At 48.5% G+C, this 21,429-nt stretch overlaps 1 protein-coding gene and 1 long non-coding RNA gene across 2 annotated transcripts in view; one reads left to right on the top strand and one right to left on the bottom strand.

Moving 5' to 3' along the window:
* Positions 1-3,761: 3,761 nt before the first annotated feature.
* Positions 3,762-5,160, bottom strand: LOC138848657 (uncharacterized). The gene is made up of 2 exons (XR_011386740.2): positions 5,030-5,160; positions 3,762-4,128 (listed from the first exon to the last, which is right to left on the bottom strand). It is a non-coding gene; the product is annotated as an uncharacterized LOC138848657 (long non-coding RNA).
* A 65-nt stretch (positions 5,161-5,225) lies between these two features.
* Positions 5,226-21,429, top strand: part of SELENOI (selenoprotein I) — a 38,060-nt gene continuing 21,856 nt past the window's right edge. Inside the window, 1 exon segment of the mRNA NM_001199841.2 lies at positions 5,226-5,428. Coding sequence (NP_001186770.1) covers positions 5,372-5,428 — 57 coding nt within the window. The 5' untranslated portion in view covers positions 5,226-5,371.

Raw genomic sequence — 21,429 nt, 5'->3', positions numbered from 1 at the left:
CTGGTTCACTCCCCAAGTGGCCACAATAGCTGGAGCTGGGCTGATCCAAAGACAGGAGCCAGAAGTTTCTTCTAGGTCTCCTACATGGGTGCAGGGGCCCAAGGACTTGGGGCATTTTGTACTGCTTTCCCAGGCCATAGCAGAGAGCTTGATTGAAAGTGGAGCAGCTGGGACTACAACCGGCGCCCATATGGGATGCCGGCACTGCAGGTGGTGGCTTTACCCACTGCACCACAGTGCTGGCTCCCCATTTCATTTTTTTTAAAGGTTGATTTTTTATCTGAAAGGCAATAACACAGAGAGGGAGAAGACACACACAGAGAGAGGTCTTCTATTTACTGGTTCACTCTCCAAATGGTTGAAACATGACAGGTCTGGGCCAGGCTGAAGCCAGGAGCTTCTTCTGAGTCTCCCACGTGGGTACAGGGGCCCAAAGACTTGGGCCATCTTCTCTGTTTTCCCAGGTACTTTAGGAGGGAGGTGGATCAGAAGTGGAGCAGCCGGGACTTGAACTGGCACCTGTATCAGACGCTGGCATCACAGGCAGCAGCTTTACCCACTATGCTACAACGCTGGCCCCTCCTTTTCATTTCTTTATGTCTGGAGCCTGTAAGCTCCCCTCTTTCAGGTCTTTGTGTAGCATATAATACCCATGGTGAATTATCGTCACCCTAATGTATGGTAGATCTGTGCTGTTTTTTAAAGATTTATTTACTTATTTGAAAGTCAGCATTACAGAGAAAGAGGGAGAGACAGAAAAAAAAGAGGGGGATCTTCCATCCACTGGTTCACTCTCCAAATGGCCACAATGGCCAGGGCTGAGTCAGACTGAAGCCAAGAGCTAGGAGTTTCATTCAGGTCTCCCACAAGGCCCCAAGCACTTGGGCCATCTTTTTTTTTTTTAAAGATTTTATTTGAAAGGCAGTTACAGAGAGGCAGGACAGAGAGGTCTTCCACCCACTGGTTCACTCCCCAGATAGCAGCAATGGCTGAAATTGCTCTGATCCAAAGGAGCTCCCTCTGGATCTCCCACACAGGTGCAGGGCTCAAGGACTTGGGCCATCTTCCATTGCTTTTCCAGGACATAGCAGAGAGCTGGATTGGAAGTGGAGCAGCCGGGACTTGAAGCCATATGGGACGCTGTCACTGCATCTTTTGCTGCTTTCCTAGGCCATGAGCAGGGAGCTGGATCAGAAGTGGAGCAGTGAGGATTTCAACCAGTGCCCATGTGGGGTGCCGAAGCTGCAGGTAGTGGCTTTCCCTGCTACACCACAACACTAGACCCTGTGCTATTTTTCTTAAAAGATGTATTTGTTTATTTTATTTAAAAAGCAGAGGGACAGACACAGAGGGGGAAATGCTCCTCAAATGGTCACAGAAAGCCAAGAGCTATGAACTATTATCAGGGTTTCCCACATGGGTGACAGGACCCCCAATACTTGAACCATCACTTCCTGCTTTTCCCAGGCCAAGGAGCTGGACTGGAAGTGGAACACCTGGGACTCCACTAGCACTCCCCTACTGGACGCCAGCATCGCAAGCAGTGGCTTAACGTGCTGTGCCACAACATTAGCTCCTGGATCTGCACTCGGATTTGTTTTACACTGAACAAACTTGGTGACTTGTGGGCAAATATACACATATCTCTTTTATTATTATATTCTGCACAATTAGAACAACCATCCACCCAGCCCACGGCCCAGGGTTGTTAGGGTGATCTAGTGATGCTAAATTGTTTTAAGAAACACAGAGCTTATGAAGATAAGGCATGGTTTTTATTTGAAAACAAGAATAAATCCAGCCCGGCGCCGTGGCTCACTTGGCTAATCCTCCGCCTGCGGTGCTGGTACCCCAGGTTCTAGTCCCGGTTGGGGTGCCGGATACTAGTCCCAGTTGCTCCTCTTCCAGTCCAGCTCTCTGCTGTGGCCCAGGAGAGCAGTGGAGGATGGCTCAAGTGCTTGGGTCACTGCACCTGCATGGGAGACCGGGAGGAATCACCCGGCTCCTGGCTTTGGATCGGTGCAACGGTGGCCATTAGGGGAATGAACCAACAGAAGGAAGACCTTTCTCTATGTCTCTCTCTCACTGTCTATAACTCTCTGTCTCTCACACTGTCAAACTGCCTGGCAAAAATAAAAATAAAAAATATATAAAAAAAGAAGAATAAATCCAAAGCCTCTTTATAAACTGAAGACCTTTTCCATAGGAATGGCTTCAAAAACTTATACTGGAATTACTACTTGTATTAGTCATTTAACTGCCAATTTTCTAGCTCTATTTACTCTAAAATACTAGCTCTAAAATACTCTTCAGACTAAACAAAACAGGAACTCCAAGGATTAAAACACTTCTTTTTATAGGTTATATTACAAAGATGACAATATTGTTTCTAGAATGAATTGGCTGTTTTATGTGATTATCATTCCGGAAGGCCAAATGCCCGATCGTGAGTGTATGAGACGTGGAAGAGAGAAATTTCAGCAGGTGAGGAGGCGGGGAAGCAGGGCAACAATGAACCATGCTCAGCATTATGGGGCACAGGGACAAACAGGCAGAGATGGGAGCAGGCAGGCCGGAAGAAGGCAGCCCCTGCAGCTGTGAGGGGCCTCAGATAAAAGCCTCCGGGACAGAATCCAGGCAACAGGAACAGAGAGGAGCCTCCGTTCCAGAGGCAGAGTCACTTACTTGACAATCTCCTTTTTCAAGGTCAAAGTGCCTGGTGGGGCTCAGCCAGGGCTAGGATTCATGGAACTCTGGGGAAAAGATATGTGATGATTGTTTAACCGGCTTCACTGATATCCTTCAGCACGCTCTGTGCTGTGATGGGTGTGGAAGGACAGGGATGGTTGTCTTTTTCCAGGTGGGTTGACTTACTCTACAGAAGTTAAAGGAAAGAGCTTCGCTGAGTTTCAGAGATGAGTAAGATCGTAGAGATGTAGTCTAATGCCCTTTTTAAACACAGCAGTACTGGGGCTAAGGGAATATGTTGTTTGGGATCCCAGAGCCAGTAAGTGATAGATTAGAGAACAACAGAGCAGCGTTGTGTGTTGTGTTTCGGTTCAAGAATTCTCAGTTGGATTCACAGTGGAGTGGAGCTTGTCAGTATCCTCTTCAGGGAAGCAGCAAATGTCAACTGCTCTCACAGAACTCAGGCTGCTCTTTGGAAGAAATTCCAAGACCATATTTGACAGGATGAATTTGCTTACATCTCAAGGTGTTACCGGTAAGCATATTTTGTGAATTATTATTAGTTTGTATGCCAGTCACATTTTATGTATTTGTTTTGCAAGTATGAAGTTCATATTTCAAATGGGTAAGTGTAGACCTTGCATTAAATGTCATCAGATGGGAGTTCTTGTCTCTTTATTGTATTTATATTGGTTAGAGGAAACGCAGCAGGGAAAGCTGCTGCTGTTTATAGGTAGTGGCATTACTGGGGAAATCGGCTGATTAATACATTGTCCAAAGCTCTGTACTCACTCTGCACAAAAGTGTGTCCACTTGGCGTTCAGCACTGATTTAAACACAGTCCCTGCATAAAGCAAGCACCTAGGTTGGAGGATGCCGGGTCCCAGTTTTCCTTTCATTACCGCCCGTCTCCTTTTCAAGTCAGGGAGAACAACACTTCACAGCAGAGCGTGATCCTTGCTCATGCGTACTCAATGGAATGAAATGACCACGCATTATTTGCAAGCAACTGGGCAATAGGACATGAGAAAATTAAGACGTATTAAGATACAAATTTTCCCCTTGAGAGCAAGTCTGGGAAAGGACATGCAAATTTATTGATTATCTAATATGCACCAGGAATAATAGATGAATTATATCGATTACATCATAAGGATCTTGTACTTTAGGAGGGGAGTAAGACATCCCAGAACTGATAACGTGCTTCACACATGTTGGGCCCCCAATAAGTGTCTGTTGAGTGAATGAAGGGAAGAACATGGCAGAGATCTCAGGGGGCCAGCGTTTGGCACATCCACACGGGGACCCCCACATCCCCTAGGGCAGTGCTTGGGTTCCCGCACTCCCAACTGATCTCTCACCAGGGACCCCTGGCTCCTGGCTTTGGCCTGGTCCAACTCTGATCGTTGTGGGCATCATAGAAGATCTCTGCCTCTTTACCTTTCAAAATACAAATGAACAAAAACCACTAAATTACAGAAACAGAAAAACTGCTTAAAAACAAGGTGGGGGCTGGTGGGGGGTGGGCTGTTTTAGAGCCAGAGAGTGGGAAGCTCCCTGGGATAGTGGGTTTCCCTAACAGACTTCATCTTGTGTTTTGTTAGCCAGGTCTGAGCTGTGTATCGGCGAGCGACTCCGTGCAGATTATGTAATCTGATTTTTAATTCCCCAAATCTGCAAAGTAGGCAGAGAGCCTTCCACTGCATCGTGTTGTCACGACGGATGGCGACAATGTACGTCAAGTTCCCCGCGTGGAAGGCGCTCAATTGGAAACAGCAACTGTTACCAAGTTTATCATTATCAGATACACAGTAGCCCCTGATGTTAACTGGGCTCCAGGGACGTAAAACACCTCCCGCAAACGCACTTAAGGAGCCGTCGAGACCCAAGCCACCGCCTTTATCTGCAGCAGTTTCAGTCGGGGCCAGGGACGAGGAGGTGCAAGGTGCACGGGGCGCCGCGGACCCGAGGGGCTCGTCCCCTTGCCCTGCCGCACGGAGCCTCCCCCTGCGAGGGCGGGCGTTCAGTCTTCGCCACATCCAGCCAGGCTCGCCAGGCTCCCACCGCAAACAACCAGGGCGGAGCTGCGGGAGCGGCAAGACGGCGGCGAACAGACCCGGGTCTGCGCTTACATCACCCCAGGTGAGGGAACTCAGCCCTCCTACCCGGGGCGCTCCGGACCTGGCTCGCAGGCACTCGCCCCCACCCCCAGGATTAGTAGGGGACCCCCCAAAACTTCCCACCCGGATGCTAATAACCCCCAGAAACCCAGCCTGTCCCCCACGGGAAAAGCAGCAAGGCCCACTGGGAAATTGACCTTTCGCTTCCGCTCGTGCCTCACCTCAGCTCACCAATTTTGACGCTGGCGAATGAAACGACGAGAAAAGCCGGGAGGCGGGACTTAGAGTTGTCCGATCCCTGCCGATTGGACTGCGACGGCGCCGAGGAGCCGGCCGCACGAGCCCTCCCTCGGTGGGCGGGGAGGAGCGAGGGCTGCGCCTGCGCGCCGGCCGGCAGCGGAAGAGGCCGTGGCGGCTACGCGTGCGCGGTGGGCGGAGCGCGGCTCTCCTGCCTTCTTTGCCAGCCCAGTGCTTCCCAGCCTTGGCGGCCGGTGTGGTGCTCGTGTTTCACCGCCTCGTCGCGGAGAGTCGCTGCCGAGTGGGCGCTCGGTTTTCGGGTCGTCATGGCTGGTTACGAATACGTGAGCCCGGAGCAGCTGGCTGGCTTTGATAAGTACAAGGTAGCGAGGGCCGGCGGCCGCCCCTCTCCCTCCTCGCCCCGGCCTCGCCCAGGCGGCTGAGGGGCCGGCGCGGTCCGTGTCACCTTGCGCCGCGTGGCTCCGGGCGGGCCGGCGGGCGTTTCTCCGGGGGTCCTGCGAGTCCTGGGGTCTCGAGGTCGGGGAGGGGGCACCCTGGGCGATAAGGGAGCGAGCGGATTCTCTCGTCTTTGATTATTTTTGGGTCCCGCGAAAAGGATGCGGAGCTCTGTGGTGTACTGATTGCCTTCGTTTGAATGGACTTCCCACCTGCCTGTCTTGCATACAACTTCAGAGAGCCCGGAGGTCGTTCGGCCGCTGGGGCCCGCGGGGTCGAGTGCCTGCCCGAGGCCCCCGCGCTCCTGCGCTCCGCGTCCATCTCCGCAGTGGCTCGCGGCGCGGGGCTGCCGGTGAAGCCGGTGTGCACGGGAGGACCCGGGTGGTGGAGAGCGCGCGGGCTTCCTGCTGATGCCGACTCGGCGTCCAAGGCTTTCGGCCCTGGGCGAGTCCTTGCAGCCGCAGGCAGCTCCTGGGTTAACGTTCGTGAGCTGAGTTTCTACCGTGCAGATGGAGATCGGGGTTTGGGAAGCGCCCGGCAGGGACATCGGGGGCCGCCGGTGAGGGCTGGCGGTGAACTTTCCAACAAATCTGGTTCCCCTTTACTGTCCCCTCGTCAGTGAGTGGCCACTCAGCATCCAGCCCCCACCCCTCACCCCAGAAGCAGGGGCTTGAACCTTTCATCCTTGATTCTGTTGGACTTTGCATGCCGGCTTAAATGTTGCCTCCTCTGAGAAGCCTTCCCTGCGTGCCCCCGTGTCCCCCTGAGTCAGTCATGGAACAGCTTCTGCAGTGTTTCTCCATTAGGATGGAGTCCTGGCGCCTGGACGTGTGTGGTCACCATGGGCTGAGCACAGCGCTGCTCCTACTGGCTACTCGGCGAATGTCGGGCGGAATGAATGAGCAACTGAAGAAGCCTCACGGGTGTCGTTTAACTGGGGCCTTAGAGGGCCGCACAGGGGAGCCTCTGCTTTCCAGAAGTCTTGTGCTGTCATAGTCTAACCCGTACCTTAAAATTGTGAGTGGCTGCGAGTTCTGGAGCCTTCTAACTCAGAACAGGGCTGAAGGCATTTTGGCTTCAGCTCTGTCCCCTTTTTGTTATCTGTTCAGCACTGTAAATATTGACAGATAAAACATTGTCTTCCATGGGAGAGTCTGAGTTTGTCAGTAGGTGCTGATAGTTTCTGTCCTAAGTGTCGCAGGGAACCTCCTTTTTCTTAGAAGCAGCCTTACATGTATGTTTTCAACTGGACAGGTGTCCCGTCTCCAGGGATCTCAGTTGGGTTTCTGTTCCCGACTTTTCCCTCTAGTGCTGTCTGAGTCAGCTTCTGTGTCTGACAGCAGATTTCCTATCCTGGAAAACAAAGGTCGATTTAGCAAGTGTCCAATGTTCACTAAAATATGCTTTGTTGGTGTTGTTTTAGTCACAATGAGGCATCCTTGAAAAAAAAAATACATTTATATATATATTTATATATTTATATATACACATTTTTCAGGTACAGGATTCTTTCTCCAGTACTACATTAATTAAAAATAGGAATCCAGAGGTGTCCAAAGGAAGCTGTGTGGCCAGTTTTGCTGGAGTGTGACTTGGGCACAGAAGTCTTTTCTTCCTGCCCTTGCGTTCCTGTCGAGTAGTCTCCAGATAGTTAGTGCTTTGCAAATGCTTTTGGGGTTAAAACAGATTTTCTGTGTAAATGGGTAAAGACTCAATTTTCCAGAGATCTTTATTCCCTGGTGTGACCTTTTATAACAGATGAGAAAAATTGATACTTTAAAAGCAGCTGGTTAAAAAATTACTTTTGAACTAGTTTAATTTCCTTATTTTCCCTGGAGGTACATCTGAAAGGGGCAGTTGGAAACCTGACAGTCACATGGAATCGCTGTTATAAGGGGTGCCTATGTAGAGTGGTTGTTACCTTTCTGTAGTAAGAAATCAAGATTTAGATTGATTGCCTGTACAGAAGAAAGCACGGGGTGGATTCTGTGTCATGCTCTGTTAGCGCTTGTTTTCTGCATTGTGTTACTTGATACAGTTTTATTCAGCTGTTTGATTAAACAGTTGAATAATTAGTAGGAAGTCTGCTTCTCACTAGGGATATGAGCTGGGTGGGGGCTGTCGCCTCCCTGCTCAGATGACAAAGGTCTAGCCTGGAGTCCTGAGCAGTGGGTGTCCAGTAGATGTTGATGGAATCAAAGTATAAAGAATACAAGGCATTTGGGGAGTGTGGTGGAGGAGCTGAACATCTGGGCCTTGCAAGGATGCGCTTGTATTTCAGATGTGAAGATGTCAGGATAGGCACACAGCTCTCAGTCGAGGGGTTTCCCCACTTACTCAGGGTGAAATGGCTGGTGAGGTGTGCCTGTCTATCTAGCTCAGGCAAACTTGACAGTGTAGCAACTGGCTTCACGTTGTTTCGTTTTGCCTCAGAGATGTTCTGTGGAAATCGGTTGTTTGCTTTTAAGAGTATGATTTCATCAAGACTTGGTCTCTGCTGTTAATATAGTTTATTAACTTGGTTGCCAACAAGAACAACCTGACTTCAGGAATCATAATAATTGGGAATTTATTTACTAATAAATTACAGTTACAATTAAGAGGTCTTAAAGGGAAACTGCGTGTTAATGGCAATTCTTAAGAGCCAGAATTTGGGGCCAGCGCCATGCGCAGTAGGTTAATCCTCCGCCTGTGGCGCTGGCATCCCATATGGGCACCAGTTCCAGTCCCGCTGCTCCTCTTCCAATCCTGCTCTTTTCTATGGCCTGGAAAAGCAGTAGAAGATGGCCCCAGTTCTTGGGACCCTGCACCCGCATGGGAGACCAGGACGAAGCTCCTGGCTCCTGGCTCCTGGCTTTAGATCGGTGAAGCTCTGGCCGTTGCGGCCATTTGGGGAGTGAACCAACAGAAGGAAGAACTTTCTCTGTCCCTTCCTCTCACTGTCTGTAATTTTACCTCTCAAATAAATAAAATCTTAAAAAAAAAGAGCTAGAATTTGGCCTTGAAATTCACTTGTTCTTATAGTTATTTATTTATTTGAAAGTCAGAATTACACAGAGAGAGGAGAGGCAGAGAGAAGGAGAGGTCTTCCATCCGCTGGTTCACTCCCCAGATGGCCACAAGGGAGCTGCACTGACCTGAAGCCAGGAGCCAGGAGCTTCCACCCGGTCTCCCACAAGGGTGCAGGGGTCCAAGGACTTGGGCCATCCTCCACTGCTTTCCCAGGCCATAGCAGAGAGCTGGACAGCAAGTGGAGCAGCTGGGTCTTGATCCTGCGCCCGTGTGGGATGCTGGCGCTTCAGGTCAGGGCCTTAACCTGCTGCGCCACAGCGCCGGCCCCAGGTTTTTTTTTTTTTTTTTTTTTAATGACTCAATAATTTTATTTAGAGGCAGAGAGACACACGAAGAGAAAATAGAGACATGGAGCACTCCCATCCATTGGTTTGCTTACAGTACCTGCCTGCTCCCCCGTACAGTTTGATTTTGTTTATTCAGCAAGTGTTTATGGAGGGTCCACTCTGTCGGGCACAACACTGGGCCTGCAAAGTTAGCTGAGCTGAAATTCCTGACTTCAGAGAACCCAGTTTGGTGGCATGTGGACGTATAACCACACGGTTAAAAATAGTTAAGTGATGCAGTTAGGTAAGAGCTGGGTGTTGGGAGAGGATAGGAGGCAGCTCCCGGGTGTGGGTTTGAGCTGAGAAGGGCTTCGGAGGGCTTGGAGGTGAAGGCGGAGCTCCTTTGGGGAAGACGAAGGCTGAGTGGATCCGCTATCACCAGGTGAAGAGGAGAGGGCAGTGAGTGCAGAGATGGAGGTCTGTGTGCTTCCTGGGGACCGGAAAGTGGAGGCATAGGGTGGAGTGGCAGGGATGGGACTGCGGGGCAGGTGGGGCCTGTCAGAGGGGTGGGTTGTCTTGCATTTTACCCCACAGACCAGTACCTCTGCCTTCCATGATCGGTGTCGAGATCAGCCGGGGAAGGACGTTGCAGTTCCTAGGGCCTTTTTAGGTTTAGGTGGGATAGAGCGTTACTGTCTGCACACCGAGCAAATGTCACAGGAGGTTTAGGGCTCACTGTAGAGCTCTAGGCTTTGAGGGGGCACTGACGCGTTTTCAGCTGGATCAGATGTGAATTTACAAAGCTGCCTTGGCAGCTTGTAGATGGGTGGGCGTGGGGGAGGTGGGGATTTTGGGTGCTCTGCATAAAATGAGGGGAGGAATGTTGAGAAGGCCTGAATCAAGGTTGTGGAGATGTAAGGGCCCACACTGTGGCACAGCGGGTGAAGCTGCCACCTACAGTGCTGGCATCCCATATGGGTGCTGGTTTGGGCTCCGGCTGTTCCTCTTCTGATCCAGCTCCCTGCTGATGTGCCTGGGGAAGCAGTGGAGGATGGCCCAAGTGCTTGGGCCTCTGCACCCACTGAGAGACCTGGAAGAAGCTCCTGACTTCAGCCTAGCCCAGCTCTGGCCATTGCGGCCATTTGGGGAGAGAACCAATGGATGGGAGCCCTCTCTCTCTCTCTCTCTCCCTCTCCCTCTCCCTCTGCATCTCTGCTTTTCAAATAAGTAAGTCAGTTAAAAAAAAAAAAAGAAATTGTGGAGATAGAAAGAAAGGAGTGGGGATTTGGTTAACCCACACACTGACTTTGGCCACACATAGGTTTAATTTGGCCTGTATTTTGTTTTAAAATTAGTGTGTTTAGGGGTGGGTTTAAAATGCTACTTGGGATGCCCATGTCCCTTATTGGAGTATGTAGTTGCTGTGTCTCCTGCTAATGGACAACCTGGGAGTCAGCAGGTGATGGCTCAAGTACTTGGATTCCTGTCACTCCTGTGTGAGACCCGGATGTTCCTGGCTCATGGCTTCAGCCTAGCCTAGGTCCAGCTGTTGTGGGTATTTGTGGAGTAAATCAGCAGATGGAAGATCTCTCTCTGCCTTTCAATTAATAAATTAAAAATAAAAGCAAAATTAATGTCTTCCTCACAAAAGTCCATCTTTTGTTTCTTTATTTGAAAGGCAGAGAGAGAAAAAGAGTGCTTCCATCTGCTGGTTCAGTCCCCAAATGGCTATAACAGCCAGAGCTGGGCCAGGACGAAACCAGGAGGGAGACAGGAGCTTCCGGGACTCCTACTTGAGTACCAGGGCCCCAGCACTTGGGCCATCTCCTGCTTCTAACTGGCGCCCATGTGGAATGCCAGCCCTGCAGGTGGAGGTGTAACTTCTACAGCAGAGCACTGGCCCCAGAAGTCCATCTTTCTGAACTCTCTGAGAAAGCCAGAAATGGACAGCATTGGCCCTGAACTACCTCTCTCCAAGTATCAGCTGAAACTGAATAGTCTTTGACCTCTTTGGAAAGGGGATGCACTCTCTTGTTTGCCACTTTCCTGCCAATCCATCTTCATGCCGGCCTGCTGTGTTCAGTTTACCTGGGTGGTCCCTGTGATCCTTGATTTAAGATTTAAGATGGGGGCCGGCGCTGTGGCTCACTTGATTAATCCTCTACCTGTGGCGCTGGCATCCCATATGGGCACTGGTTCTAGTCCCGGTTGCTCCTCTTCCAGGCCAGCTCTCTGCTGTGGCCCAGGAGGGCAGTGGAGGATGGCCCAAGTGCTTGGGTCCTGCACCCGCATGGGAGACCAGGAGGAAGCACCTGGCTCCTGGCTTCAGATTGGCGTAGTGGCGGCCATTTGGGGAGTGAACCAACAGAAGGAGGATCTCTCTCTCTCTCTCTCTCTCTCTCTCTGCCTATAACTCTACCTGTCAAATAAATAAATAAATAAAAGATTTAAGGTGAACAAAAACACGGTGACTTGTGTAGCTGGAAATGGCATGGGAGCCACATAAGAGCTGAGGAGTCTAGGATGATTCAGGTTCTGATAGGGTGCCTGGGTGGAGAGAGGAGAGAGGCACTGAGACAGGGGCTTGCTTCTCAGAAGAGTTACAGTGACCTTTGTGCAGGGCACTGTGAGTATTGAATGGGGCCACAGGAAGGTGTGATCTGTGCACTTGGAATGAAAATAAAACTTGTTCTAAAGAAATGTCAATTGTGGGGACCAGTGTTGGGGCGTAATGGGTTACACTGCTGCCTGACGCTGGGATGCTGGCTCAAGTCCTGGCTGCTCCACTTCGGATCTGAAAAGCAGTAGAGGATGGTCTAAGATTTGGGCTCCAGTCCCCACTGTGGGAGACCTGTATGGAGTCTGTAACTCTGCCTTTGAAATAAATAAATAAATAAATCTTTTAAAGAAAACTGAGTTTAAAAAAGCAATATCACTTGTGGAGGAGTGCCTGATGTTAGGTGATATATCCATAATGCTTTCCAGGATTAGACCACTTCCTCCTGAGCTACAATAGAAGCAGTATGAGAAATTCTTGTTTTTTAGACTCAGCAGAGCATGAGAGAGAAGGGGAGAGAGCATGAGCATGCAAAGAGTGGGAGAGTGCTATATCTTCCACCCTTCTGGTTCACTCCCCAAATGCCTGCCACAGCCAGGGCTGTGCCAGAACGAAGCCAGGAGCCAGGAACTCCTTCCTAGCCCAAGTCTTTGCACCATCTTCTGCCTTCCCAAATGTATTAGCAGAAAGCTGCATTGGAAATGGAGCAGCTGGGACTCAAAGCTGGCACTCTGATGTGCCGGTTTAACCCACCACTGTGCCACAATGCTGGCCTTGAGAAAATTTTTTTTAAGATTTATTTTATTCATTTGAGAGAGTGTGTGTGTGTGTGTGAGAGAGAGAGAGAGAGAGAGAGAAGGAGAGGGAGGGGGAGGGGAGAGAGAGGGGGAGAGAGATCTTCCATCTGCTGGTTCACTCCTCAAATAGCCACAACAGCCAGGGCTGGGCCAGATTGAAGCCAGGAGCCAGGAGCTTGCTCTGCATCTCCCATGTGGGTGCAGGGGCCTAAAGACTTGGACCATCCTTGGCCATCTTTCATTGCTTTCCCAAGGGCATTAGCAGGGAGCTGGATCAGAAGTGGAACAGCTAGGTCTCAAACTGGCGCCCACATGGAATGCTGGCGTTGCAGGGGGTGACTTAACCTGTTAAACCACAACACTAGCCCCCCTGAGAAATTCTTGACCTTGTGATTTTCATTTATTATGACTGCAAATTGACTATAGTAAGTTAATTATGGCATTCCCTGCATGCTGCAGTTAATTCAGGTACAACTTATCTTTAGTTGTACCCTGGTGGCCTCCTGGATGTGGGGAACTGCCCTTTTCCCTATGAGTACAATAGTAATAAGGCTTGGAACATATCCTAGTGGTCTTTGATAGAGATGTCCCAGAAAAGGGTTACATCTGCAGTTGTTCCTCGAGACAGAGGAGTATTTTTGAGTGAGTGGAAGAATGGGGAGGAACCTTCTGCAGACTGGGGGAGAGCCCTTTAGTGGTAGGGCATGGAGTTCTATCTCTTTAGGTGCTATTTGGAGGAAGCATCTGGAGCTAGATCTATAACTCCCTTCTGCTGAAGTATCGGTTGGTTGATGATGGCTTGTTTCTCCAGTTGCTGTAATGCTTTAAATACTAACAGCTTTGCGGAATATGGATTTGCCCATGGCTTAAGGTAGACTTGAGGAAAGATGTCAGAGCGACCTAGGAGACTCCAAAGACCGTGGTATGTCCAGGCACAGGAAAGTCCAGGGGTATGTGAGGGACCAGGCCCAGCCTTGGGAGCTCCGTGGAGGAAGATTGCCAATGGCAAGAGCAGTATCATAAATACTGGCTGATAGTAATGATAGAAAACAGTTACATATCAGACACTGTAGGCCAGGTGTTGCTGGAAGTCCTCTGCGTCATCTCGTGTAGTAGTCGTGACTGCCGTGTGAGCTGAAAGCACTGTTACTTTCCCTGGTTTGCTGAGACACAGAGTTTAAGTAACTTGCTCAGGGTTCCATAGCTAGTCAGTGGTTGAGCTGAGATTTGAACCTGGGCATGTTCTTCACACTGTGCTACCTCTTTTTTTTTTTTTTTTTTTTTTAAAGATTTATTTATTTATTTGAAAGAGTTATGCAGAGAGAGAGGGCTTCCATCCACTGATTCACTCCCCAAATGGCCGCAATGGCTGGAGCTGGGCTGATCCGAAGCCAGGAGCCAATATCTTCTTCTGGGTCTCCCACATGGTTGCAGGGGCCCAAGGACTCGGGCCATCTTCTACTGCTTTCCCAGGCCACAGCAGAGAGCTGGATCAGAAGTGGAGCAGCTGGGACTTGAACCAGTGCCTATATGGGATGCCAGCACTGCAGGCAGCAGCTTTACCTGCTACACCACAGTACCAGCTCCATGTGCTACTTCCTTCCTTCCTTCCTTCCTTCCTTCCTTCCTTCCTTCCTTCCTTCCTTCCTTCCTTCCTTCCTTCCTTCCTTCTTTCTTTCTTTCTTTCTTTCTTTCTTTCTTTCTTTCTTTCTTTCAGATTTATTTATTTGAAAGGCAGAGTTACAGAGAGGCAGAACCACAAAGAGAAAAAAGAGAGAGAAAGAGAGAGAGGTCTTCCACCTGCTGATTCACTCTCCAGATGGCTGCAACACCCGGCTGGAGCTGTGCCGATCCGAAGCCAGGAGCTTCTTCCAGGTCTCCCATGTGGATGCAGGGCTCCAAGGACTTGGGCCATCTTCTACTGCTTTCCCAGGCCATAGCAGAGAGCTGGATTGGAAGTTGAACATCCAGGACTTGAACTGGTGCCCATATGGGATGCTGGCACTGTAGGTGGTAGCTTTACCCGCTGCGCCACAGCGCCAGCCTCATGTGCTACCTCTTAAAACTAAGAATGAAATATCAACTCTGCCTTGTAGGTAGGTACTGGCTGTTTTGTATATATGTTTTGTAAGTGTTAGAATAGAGAGCTTCAAAATGATATGCTTAATTGGATATGTTTCTAATGTTTGCCTATGGAGAAAATGTACAGTGGGAAAAACCCATTTATTTGCTGTAGCCACAGGGTTAAAATTAGTGGTAGAATGCAGGTGGGCTTGTATTTAGTAGTCATGCATTTAATTGAGTACACTAGTGTCTTATCTTCTGGGGTGTATTCTAAGATCCCCATGGGATGCCTGAAACCTTGGATAGTACCAAACCTTTATATATGATTTTTTCTTCTATATATCCATATATACTTAGAATAAAGTTTGATTTATGAGTTAGGCACAGTAGATTAGCAGAAATAATCAGTAATAAGATAGAACAGTTGTAACAATATGCTGTAGTGAAAGTTATGTGAATGCAGTCTCTGTATGCACCCTTGTAAGGACAGGAGATGATAGAATGCTGGGGTGATGAGAGGCTGTGACACAGCCGTAGGCTACTGGAACACAGTACTGCATTCCCATCTGATGGTTAAGAGAACTAAATGACTACTGGTGGGTAGGGCGTGCAGCAGGGGTTTGTTGGACAAACATCCTAACTGGGATGGAGTGAGATTTCATTACACTGCTTAGAATGAAACACAATTTAGAACTTCTGAATTATTTAAACCTGGAACTTTCCATTTACTGTGTCCTGATAACAATTGAGCACAGGTAACTGAATCTACAGAAGGCAAAACTGCAAAAAAGAGAGGACTGTGGTACTACGGTTAGCTTTAATTGAGATTAAAAGGATAATTGAGATTAACTAGTTAGCTTTGGGGCTAATACTAAGTTGAAACGACTCAGATGCTAGCAGTGTGATTCTTTTTTTTTTTTTTTTTTTTAATTTTTTTTTTTTTTATTTTTTATTTTTTTTTGACAGGCAGAGTGGACAGTGAGAGAGAGAGAGAGAGAGAGAAAGGTCTTCCTTTTTGCCGTTGGTTCACCCTCCAATGGCCGCCGCGGCCGGCGCGCTGCGGCCGGCGCACCGCGCTGATCCGATGGCAGGAGCCAGGAGCCAGGTGCTTTTCCTGGTCTCCCATGGGGTGCAGGGCCCAAGCACCTGGGCCGTCCTCCACTGCACTCCCTGGCCACAGCAGAGGGCTGGCCTGGAAGAGGGGCAACCGGGACAGAATCCGGCGCCCCGACCGGGACTAGAACCCGGTGTGCCGGCGCCGCTAGGCGGAGGATTAGCCTAGTGAGCCGCGGCGCCGGCCTAGCAGTGTGATTCTTAATCTCTTTAACCAGGTTTCCTTATCTGAAATGGGGTTGTACCTACCTTGTAGAACCATAAAAGTTGAATGAGACCGTATTTTTAAAGTGTGTAGCGCGTAGTGCTACATTAGTGGGAGTAAATTGGAAGCTAACAGCAGACATTTGTGCTTCCCTGCTTGTGAGCATTAGCTGGTCTATAACATGTTCACTCATACATTCCAGGAGGTATAGCAGGAGAAAGTATACTTTAGGAAAGGTTAGGGTGGCAACTTACTAGACAGAGGAAAGGGTGTGAGAGACAGCTGTGTCTAGCTTGGGTCCCACAGATGGTCTTTGACTTCAATTTTTCCCCTCTTTTTCTAAAAGAATTTGTCTATTTTTGAACCTTAAAATCCCACAAGCATTATTCTGAAACTGAACGCTGATCCTGGTGACGGGCTTACTAATAGGATTTCTGGTAGCAAGCATGGACAGGGCCTCTAAAGTTTCTGGTGATGGGGTCAGCGACCAGCAGGGTCCCGTCGTACTAATGAGGATGTCTTGGGTCTCCTTCTTGGAAGCCTCACTCACATATTTCTGGTAATAGCCACCAGAGCTTTGGAAATGGACTGATGGGTCGCATAAATCTGAGCCACATAACCACCGTCCTTTACTCGGATATGGACGTTCATGCCCACAAACAGCTCCCTGCCCAGAGTACTGCAGAGTGGCAGCTCGTCATCTCCAGGGATTGGCCATGGCCAGGCCACTGCCCAGTTTGCAGTGCACCATGGACCATGGGTTGGGCCGCCTTCTTTTTCTTCTTCTTCTTCTTCTTTTTTTTTTTTTTTAAGATTTTACTTATTTATTTGAAAGGTAGAGTTACAGAGAGGCAGAGACGAGAGAGAGAGAGGTCTTCTATCTGCTGGTTCACTCCAGAGAGAAAGAGAGAGAGAGAGAGAGAAAGAAAGAGAGAGAGAGGGGTCTTCTATCTGCTGGTTGACTCCCCAAATGGCCACAATGGCTGGAGCTGGGCCAACTCAAATCCGGAGCAAGGAGCTTCTTCCAAGGCTCCCACCCGGGTGCAGGGACCCAAGCACTTGGGCTATCCCCTCCTGCTTTCCCAGGCCAAAGCAGAGAGCTGGATTGGAAGAGGAGCAGCCAGGACTTGAACTGGTGCCCATATGGGATGCCGGCACTGCAGGCGACAGCTTTACCTGCTATGCCACAGAGCCAGCCCCTGTGCTGTCTTCTTGCTTTGGAAGACCTGCTTAGACTGTAGCAGGCCCTTGGATGCATACCTGTGGGGGTGTAGACCAGAGGTCCTCGCTTCAACCAGAGAGGCTTCCTTCCTCGTTGTCATCCTATGCAATGGTAGAGCAGTCAGAATGAATGATTTTTCTCAAATGATGTTCACCTAGTTAAGAGTCTGCCAAGGCATCCATGTGTTTATCATGTATTTGATCTCCAGGTTTCTCACAAGGTCATTCACTGAATTACCTTGCCTTTTGTCCTATCTTCTCATCTCTTGTTGGGGCTTACTTGCTTAAGAGTAGCAGGCAAACCAGTTTGTCTTCTGACTTGCATGTATTCATCTAATTGCTCTAACTCTTCTCCAGTCTTCTCTCTGCCTTGTTAGCAGATATAAATGACAGTATTCACTAAAATGAGAACTCATTGCTCACTGAGTCATGTTCTCCGTGGGTGTAGTTCTTGAAGTCTTGTATAGATAAAAAGTACTTTAAAGAAACTTTTACTTCTGTCCTGGGGTTAATATAGGCCTGATCTCCCTCCTCCCACTTTCATTTTAAATTTAGATTTGGTGTTTTCATATCTTAGATTGTTGGTAGCATAATGCCTGCATTTAGTAGACATTTGGGGAGTACTTTATTATTTGAAGTCGCCATAAGGAGATAGGTGTTGCCCACTCAGCTGTGGGTAGTGGCTTACCCTTTAGCTCAGCAGCCTAGGGACTCTCATTCATGTTTGTTTATACTAGTGTTGCTTGGAGGGTTTGTTAAGGCAGATTGCTGGTTCCCACCCCTCACAGAGTCTGATTCAGTAGATCTGGAATAGTGTCCAAGAATTTGCATCCATTTTGGTAGCTACACTTTGAGAACCATGGTATCAAAGAGATATTCCATTATGTTGCAGTCTGAAGAGTAGTTAATAAAACCAAGAAATGGTTCTGACTTCCTTGATATTTTTTGAGTATGTAACAATTTTTAATAATTGGAATCCCTTGGTTTAGTTTTGTGTTTCAGTGACTTAAGTTAGCTGGAGGGAAGGGAAACTAGGCTGAATTGGAATGTCATGGCTAAAGAACTCTGCTTCTCCTTGCGAGGCCCACGGGGCCCTGCTTTGGCGCATGCAAAAAAAACAAAAAAAACAAAAAACTCTGCTTCGGGGGTGGTGGAGCTCCTGTTGACCACATGGGCTGTGCCTTGTAAAGACTTTATACCTACACCTGATTGAGTAACGATATCTGTCAGCAAGGCACTGACCTCAGACCGGATCAGCACCGCACAGCCTCCATGCTTCGTTGTACACTTCATTGCACATCGCCCTTGGCAGCTCCTGCTGGCCCCTGGCGTTCCTTGGCTCGTGGCAGCATCTCTCCCATCTTGGCCTCTCTCCTTGTGACCTTCTCCACTCTGTCCCCGTGCACTTGTCTATCAGAGCATTTAATACAGCTTGTGATTCTTTACTCATTTTCTAGCTTACCCTCTATCTCATACTAGGCCATAGATGTGATGAGCACAGGAAACCTCCGGATCTTGTTCACCATTCTCTTCCCTAGTGCTAGGCACTCCGTCATAACACTGTGGTGTCATGGATGAAACCGCTGCCTGCAGTGCTGGCATCCCATATGGGTGCCAGTTCAAGTCCCGGCTGCTCTACCTCCAATACAGATCTCTGCCGTGGCCTGGGAAAGCAATAAACAGGTCTCCCACGTGTGTCCCAGGAGTCCGGTTACCTGACCCATCACTGTTGCCTCTCAGGGTCTGCATTAGCAAGAAGCTGGAGTCAAGAGCTGGAGCCCAGGTACTGTAATGTGGGATGCAGATGTTTAAACAACTTGGCTAAAAGCCTGCTCTGGTTCTGAAATTTTTGCCTTAGGATGATGCTTTCAAATTCAGTTTGTGGTCTTCAATCATCTTTTCAGGGCACTAGCTTGGCCTTGCCTATAGGTTGTAAAGTCACTTTGGGTTTTCCTAGTGATTACCTGGTTTAGATTTTTTGGTGCATATTAAACATGATTACAATGGAAAATAACAAGCACTACCAAATATCCTAAATCTAGTTTGGCACATTTAGAAGTTTGCATTCTGTGGGGCTATGGCACAGTAGGTTAATCCTCTGCTGGGGTGCCGGCATCCCATATGGGCGCCAGTTCTAGTCCCAGCTGTTCCTCTTCCAATCCAGCTCTCTGCTGTGGCCTGGGAAAACAGTAGAAGATGGCCCAAGTGCTTGGGTCCCTGCACCTATGTTGGGGACCTGGAAGAAGCACCTGGCTCCTGGCTTTGGACTGACGTAGCTCTGGCCATTGTGGCCATTTGGGGAGTGAACCAAAGAGAGGAAGACCTTTCTCTCTGTCTCTCCCTCTGTCTGTGACTTTATCTCTCAAATAAATAAATAAAATCTTGTAAAAAAAAGTTTGCATTCTGTTTGTTTTTTTCATGAATGTGTGGAAGATTTAGATCACTGTTCCTTGTATTGACTCACAAAACAGTTTAGAGTTTCCTTGTTCATAGAGACTGATATGTGACCTAGAAAAATACTTAGATGTGTAAGACTGGAGCAGAGTGTTCCTTAGATTTATTGTGTGCTGCCTTTTATAATCTCATGTTAATCTTTGTTGTTATACTTGAGCTTATCAACTGTTATTGAATGTAAAGTAGCTGAAATCCAGTTAGGTAAACTGACCTTCCTGTATTTAGTTCCGTATTTTCTTATTTCTCTTGGTCTCCTAAATTAGAGATTTAGAGTTAATTCTCCAGAATTTAAGAAAGGGAGCTTTTCAAGTCAAAATACCATCCATAAGAGAATCTTTTTCAGTTCTAAGCTAAAATTATGGAAAGCTGCTGAATGAGACTCATTGAGAAAACATTTGAATTAAGAATATTGTACTTCGTGCACCATATTAGGTCCATATGATATCTTGAACCATTTTCTTCCGATTTGAACTTCTTTCAACTTTTTGTACTTTGCAGTAGATGGTGGGCTTGAAATGGATGGCTTTGGGCCTGCGCCGTGGCTAACTAGGCTAATCCTCTGCCTTGCGGCGCCTGTACACCGGGTTCTAGTCCCGGCTGGGGCGCCGGATTCTGTCCCAGTTGACCCTCTTCCAGGCCAGCTCTCTGCTGTGGCCCGGGAGTGCAGTGGAGGATGGCCCAAGTGCTTGGGCCCTGCACCCCATGGGAGACCAGGAGAAGCATCTGGCTCCTTGCTTCGGATCAGCGCGGTGCGCCGGCCATGGCGGCCATTGGAGGGTGAACCAACGGCAAAGGAAGACCTTTCTCTGTCTCTCTCTCTCTCTCACTGTCCACTCTGCCTGTCAAAGAAAAAAAAAAAAAGAAATGTGTGGCTTTGCAGTGCATCTGTGTATCTGAATCACTGGCTATACATGCTTCTAAGTGCAGATTTTTATGAAGTGGAGGAGGCCAGGGTCCTCCTACCTTGTCACTGGCAGCCTTTTTGGGGTTGTGTTGCTTCCCAGCCTTTAAGTCTGAGCCGCAGATTCATTTGATCTTGTCAATTTAGGACTCCTTCATTCTGCAGAAGTTCTGAGGTAGTGAGATTATGTGGGAAAGCCCTGTAAAGTGTAGATGCCGAGCGAGTGAAAGCTGAAAGCTTACTAAGAATTGAGAGCTTAGTAGAACAGCGTTAATAATTTTAGTAGGCTCCTGCAGGGAGGCTGGATGGAGCTTCACAGCTTCTAGCTGTGACCCGTAGAAGCAAACCATGTTCTCCATCATTTTCTTCTTTCTACCTGTCTCAGATCTTTTGTTCCCATTACCTTGTTTTAATCAGAATGATTGGTTAAATGGAGGAACCTCAGATAGGCAGTCCATTAAGTACACCCTTTTTACAGGTTGATCTTTTTGCTAACAGTGTTTTTTATACATTTTCTGTTAAATTACCTTTAAAAAGCGTTTCTATTTATTTGAAGAACAGAGAGAAAGGGAGGGAGGGAAAGATTTGGCTCGTCTCCCAACCACTAATTTCACTCCCCAGAAGCCTGCAATGGCCAGGACTGGGGCTAAGCCAGGAGCCAGGAACTCAGTCTGAGACTCCCACAGGGGAGGCAGCGACAGCAGTACCCGAGCTATCACCTGCTGCCTCCCGGGGTGCACATTACTAGGAAGTTGGAATTGGACGCAGGGCCAGGCTTGAGCCAGGCGCCTCAGCACGGGACGCAGGTGTCCTGAGCAGCACCTTAACTGCTGTGCCAGGCACCACCTCTGTTTGCCCCTGTTTTACTTTTCTGCTCTATCACACATTTAAGATTTGAAACATTGAAATTATTTCTTACATATTCATAAAATGTTCAGGAAATAATTTTGATCATTAATTGATTTTTTTAAAAGATTTATTTATTTGAAAGAGTTACACAGAGAAAGAAGGAGAGGCAAAGAGAGAGAGATGTCTTCCATCCACTGGTTCACTCCCCAATTAGCTGCAACAGCCAGAGCTGTGCCAATCTGAAATCAGGAGCCAGGAGCTTTTTCCAGGTCTCCAACACGGGTGCAGGGGTCCAAGGACTTGGACCATCCTCCACTGCTTTTCCAGGCCATAGCAGAGAGCTGGATCAGAAGTGGAGCAGCCAAGACTCCCATCTGGCACCCATATGGGATGCTGGCACTGCAGGTGGCAGCTTTACCCAATACGCCA

The sequence above is a fragment of the Oryctolagus cuniculus genome, chromosome 2, assembly GCF_051225735.1.
Source record: "Oryctolagus cuniculus isolate XC-2025 breed Fujian yellow rabbit chromosome 2, ASM5122573v1, whole genome shotgun sequence".
Lineage (NCBI taxonomy): Eukaryota > Metazoa > Chordata > Mammalia > Lagomorpha > Leporidae > Oryctolagus > Oryctolagus cuniculus.
Note: the sequence above shows the minus strand (reverse complement) of the source record. Positions and strands in the feature narration are given on the sequence as shown.